We start from the raw sequence: 5,165 nt of genomic DNA, 5'->3' as shown, positions 1-5,165 counted from the left end.
ATTAATGACTGGAGGAATTAATGACTGGAGGAAACATGTATGTTAAAAATTGTTAAAACATAATTAACAAATGAGACAGTTAATGCTGTGCATTGCTGTTAGAGCTTAATATGCCGTGAAACTTTTCCAAGCGCCGTTTCCCAGCGTAGTACTGGGCGCGACCTGTAGAGGGAGACATTGTTCCAACCCTGTGAACGACCTGACCGGAAAACCACCAGCAAAGTGGAGCGGAGGCAGGCAGAGGAAAGATGGCAGCCGCGGCAGTGGCTGAGTTTCAGAGAGCACAGTCTCTTCTTGGAACAGACCGGAATGCCTCTATTGATATCTTACATTCAATAGGTAAATATATTCCGCAAAACGTGGCGCTAGAGAGAAAGTTATTTCACGAGTAGACACAGAGCCTTTTACTTTGCTCCATCAGTCCTGGAGCAGCTCAGTTAGCCAGGCTTGCTCTTTGCTCGCTAGGTAGCGGCTAAGCTAACGCGAGCTAGCTAGCTCAGTGCTGCCCGTGTCTTTTTGCCGACTGCTTTGCACAGTGAGTCAGCAGCAGCGGGCTAGCCGGCTAGCAATATACCGGCTAGCTTATTAGACAAGCTAATGTTAGCTACCCCGCTCATTCATTTGACAGTGATTTGGGTGACAGCTGGCTAGTTAATGTTAGCTAGCAGCCAGCGTTGTTAGCAGCTATCCCTTGTCTAGTCAGATGACAGGCCGACAAAGAAACTTAAGTGAAAATGAGTTTGTTGCCTAATATCACCGTCTTAATCATAACGCATGTCAGTGCGGGGTTGTGATTCTTTCTGTCGTTTGTAAAGGCTTAGCGGTTTAGTCGCCAATGCCGTTTATTGTTTCACTGTGACAGCTCCGGTATTTCGCAGCTTCTGGAGCCTCTTGGCTGCTCGCCACCCACCTCATTCCGCTCATGATAGCTATATCTTGTAGCGTTAAGAGACGGAAGTGGTAATGGGACATCTGCATTTTCACTGTTTGTATATCGCGGTGATTCACGTTAACACGGATCAGATGACATCATCATTATGTGTGTTGTAGTGAAGCGGGACATCCAGGACAGCGATGAGGAGGCGGTGCGTGTCAAAGAACAGAGCATCCTGGAGCTGGGGGGGCTGCTGGCGAAGACGGGACAGGCCGCAGGTAAACACAACGCAGTGTCCTGATTTTTAACACGCTGTTTATGATTTGTTTACATACGTTGTGAATGTTGAGCAGCTAGACCAATAGGAAACCAACTTTAACCAACTCTTGTTTGGGCGTCTTGATGAAACCTTTGAGCAAACTCCTGAAAAACCTGATCAAGTACGATTGTTGTGTGTCCTAGGAGTTTGTTCTGGTCTAGGGGTTTGGTTGAATCATCAGGTTTGCTAAGAAAGGTTCATAAGTGAGTGAATGAAGTGAACCAGAAGTTAGGAAAGGTGTTTCATTGCTTCCTTCATTACCCCCTTTAGTTATGGATTCACTGGACCACTGAAAGGCAAAGAGACTGGATGAAAAATTATATTTTTGCCCTCTCAGTGTGAGCAGGACTGGAATGACCAACATGTTTACAGGCTTCCCGGCTGACATGGGCAGATGCCAGATCTCTGGACATAATGGTGTCACACAGGTCACAGCTAGGTTTAATAAAACTCGCTGTTCAGGGAAGCAAATAGGCAACACTACTGAAGCTTGATTTAGGCTTCTGCGGGAAACAATTGGGTTCGAATTTTAATGTAAGCTGTGATGTAGATCTGATGCAGAAGTATAATATATAAGTGACGAAGACGATCATGTCAATGAGTTCTGTCACTTCCTAGTATACTGACAGGCCTGTGTCTTGAACACCCACAGCTGAATTCTGAACCTTCGTGAAATCAGCTTGCTATGAAATTGTTTGGTATTGTATTAAATATGATGGTGGTGGGCTCTGTAGTGTAAATGTTTACATTCATCTAATACATGACAGGTCCTGGGTTCGAGACCAGGAGGATTTATAAATACCTGCGAGGGTTGTGTCAGGAAGTGGGAAGAAAATCACGTCAAGGATGTAGATCCACCTGCTGTGGACGCAGCAACTGAAAGAAACTTCATTTGAAACGATAAAAGTGAAATTTTTGCCATGTTTTAGGGTGATCATTAATTAACTGACTGCTGAGATAATGAAAGCCTTTATAAGAAAAAAGTTCATGTGGCTAATGGTAGCAGAAAAGAGATTACGTGAGCAGCATTCCTTAATACAGCTGTTTGATTTGACTGCTAATGAAGTGGTATGTTTGAGTTTCCTTGTTTGTGTAACCAGAATAAAACACCGACTATGATAATATAGGCATTGAAACTGTGCTTTTTGTAGTTCGACATTGGGACAAAGTAGTTTGAACACTTCAGACCCACAACATCAAAATTCACTGTCCCCTGTGAGGCTTTCTTTGCCTAAAGCCTTTAAGGAGAACCTAAAATCTCCTTCACATCTGTCATTAACTCCATGACGTTTTCACAATGAGGTCAACATAAGGTGACTGATTTTTGCCATGAAATCTGCCATGACTGATCCAGGGAAGAACATATGGAAGAGGCAAATGAAAGGAAATGTGCCAGGAGCTAGTAGAGAGGTGGGCTGCAGAGGCTTTGCAGGGTGCTCACTCTGCAAAGTCCTAAACCAACTGGGCCTAACAGGAGTGGCTAGGAAGAGCGCCTTCTGGTCTGTATGTGAAGCCACAGAGAAGGCCACAAGGTGGCTGTGGATAAAGAGGACTGATCCATGGGTGGCTGCTGCTGGGATGCAGGCTGGGGTCTGAACAACCTTTGCTGGGTCGCCTGGGTGTAGGTGTCCGATGTTGAATGACCTGAAAGACCCGAATGCTGACAACTGCTGAGGACTTTAAAGGATTGAGTTTGTGTTTTTATTGGCAGCAGTGAATGACACAGGCCATTCTTTTAAGTTGTCGGTTGAGTCCAAAGACAGAAAACATTGAGGTTTGTGACTTACAGATGAATCATAAGACATGTGGCTTTATTGAAATCTAAAAGTAACAGACTTAGCTTTTTCCTCCATTACTGAGAAAACAGTTTGAAGTTGCCTTTTTCTGAAATTGCAGCTTGTTTTTATTTGCCCAGATAAATAATTTTTTTCTATTTATCCTCTTCTCAGAGCTCGGGGGGCTGCTAAAATATGTCCGGCCCTTCCTCAACTCCATCTCCAAGGCCAAGGCAGCCCGGCTGGTCCGCTCCCTGCTGGACCTGTTCCTGGACATGGAGGCTGCCACGGGTCAGGAGGTAGAGCTCTGCCTTGAATGCATAGAGTGGGCCAAGGCTGAGAAGAGGACCTTCCTCAGACAGGCGCTAGAGGTGAGATGTGCTGCCGTTATGCCTCAACTGCACTGATCACTTTGTTCAGTGGCCGGGTCTTTACCTTTCACGTTTATTTGGGCGAGCAGTAACGCTCTGTGAACAGGCGGATGTGTTTAGTTCCCTTTTTTATTATAGTCTAGTCTTTTCTTGTGGGAAAGAAAAAGTGAGAAGGAAAAACTCCCTTTTAACAGGAAGAAGACCAGGATCAGGATTGGAAGACACCCAGAGAGTAATAATAATAACTTAATTTGTACAGCACTTTATTTTTTTACCCATGGGAACCTAATAATAACATATAGCAGAGCTACAAACTAAATCTCAATAATCTGGATTGTGAGCAGCAAAGGAACCCAGCTCATCACCCTTTACATATCCCAGGATGTTCTTATCAGCAGAAATTAACAGTTTATCAGGTTTACATTCAGGGGGAGAAATAACCTCTCCTCTCTCCTCAGGCTCGACTCATCTCACTGTACTTCGACACAAAGTGCTACCAGGAGGCTCTGCAGCTTGGTGGGTGAAAATCTCCTCACATTTCAGTTTTTAATTTGCCTGACAAGACAAACCTTGTGTGTACAACTTGCAGAAAACATATTAGTGTTCTATAAAACTATTTTTTAACACAGTTTTAGTCCTTATTTAAGGACTCCAGGTTTTCCGCCTGTCTGAAGAAGAATCTCACGCTGAGATCTGACTCTACTGCATGTCTTCTTTCTCCAGGCTCCCAGTTGCTGCAGGAGCTCAAGAAGATGGATGATAAGGCCCTGCTAGTGGAGGTTCAGCTGCTGGAGAGTAAGACATACCACGCCCTCAGTAACCTGCCCAAGGCCCGCGCAGCCCTCACGTCTGCTAGGACAACCGCCAACGCCATCTACTGCCCGCCCAAACTACAAGCAGCTTTAGACATGCAGTCAGGTACCCTTCGTAAAAGCAAGAAACAAATCAAAACGCTTCTGTGCAGCGTTGCCAGCTTGACATTTGTATGTGCTCACGTGTTTCCAGGGATCATTCATGCAGCGGAGGAGAAAGACTGGAAGACGGCTTACTCCTACTTCTACGAGGCCTTCGAGGGCTACGACTCCATCGACAGCCCCCGAGCCATCACAGCCCTCAAATACATGCTGCTCTGCAAAATCATGCTCAATGCGTAAGTGCTCTACATCACTGGGGCCTTTAGAGGTTAATGCAGCTACTGCAAATACAAAACTCTGTTTCCAAAGGGGTCGCCATGCTGTGTCTGACATATCTGCTTCTCTGCCTCAGGCCAGAAGATGTCCAGGCCCTCATTAGCGGCAAGCTAGCTCTGCGGTATGCCGGCAGACAGGTATCACTCTTTGTTTCAACTTTTTATTTTACTTAAAATACAATAGACTTTGCCTGGAACTGTTATTTCTATCCTAGCCAGACTTCAAAAAGGATGTGGAGCTTTGGATTGCTCTGTGCATGGTCCTGTAATCCAGATAAAGATGGACTAAGGTCGTGTCCAAATTCATGGGCTGCATCCTCCTGAGGACCCGGCCTTCGCGGTCTACATGGGCCGGGTCCTCAGAAGGTTGGGTAGGCCGGAAGTAAACGGCCGTGAAATTGGACGGTCTAGCCGTCTGATTAGCGTCCCCGCTGTCTCGGTGGAGTTTAATAAACTCCGCCGTCTGCTCCTTGCTATCTAAAATATAACGGTACACTGGAGTAAATTCTCGACTGTCTCATACTTCTGCTTAATAAGTTTTCTGTTTGACGTTTAGTCAGCTGTGTAAAAACCAAGGAGGAACCCACCCGGGGGATTAATAAAGTTTTATTTTATCTAATCTAATAACTTTAATCTC

General features: G+C 45.3%; 1 protein-coding gene across 2 annotated transcripts in view; it reads left to right on the top strand.

Moving 5' to 3' along the window:
• LOC102214202 (26S proteasome non-ATPase regulatory subunit 11A) overlaps positions 1-5,165 on the top strand; it is a 12,803-nt gene that overhangs the window by 633 nt on the left and 7,005 nt on the right. Inside the window, exons 1-7 of one of the 2 annotated variants that reach the window (XM_005750985.2) lie at positions 174-339; positions 1,051-1,152; positions 3,143-3,339; positions 3,798-3,855; positions 4,063-4,257; positions 4,345-4,489; positions 4,606-4,666. In XM_005750985.2, the coding sequence (XP_005751042.1) occupies positions 249-339; positions 1,051-1,152; positions 3,143-3,339; positions 3,798-3,855; positions 4,063-4,257; positions 4,345-4,489; positions 4,606-4,666 (849 nt within the window). In that variant the 5' untranslated portion in view covers positions 174-248. Of the gene's footprint in view, positions 1-173; positions 340-1,050; positions 1,153-3,142; positions 3,340-3,797; positions 3,856-4,062; positions 4,258-4,344; positions 4,490-4,605; positions 4,667-5,165 lie in introns of those variants that run through there. The other variant, XM_005750986.2, reaches the window with a different exon arrangement.

Source organism: Pundamilia nyererei, unplaced genomic scaffold, assembly GCF_000239375.1.
Source record: "Pundamilia nyererei isolate P.nyererei 1_Seehausen unplaced genomic scaffold, PunNye1.0 scaffold00295, whole genome shotgun sequence".
NCBI classification, from domain to species: domain Eukaryota; kingdom Metazoa; phylum Chordata; class Actinopteri; order Cichliformes; family Cichlidae; genus Pundamilia; species Pundamilia nyererei.
This window is presented reverse-complemented; position numbering and strand designations above follow the sequence as displayed.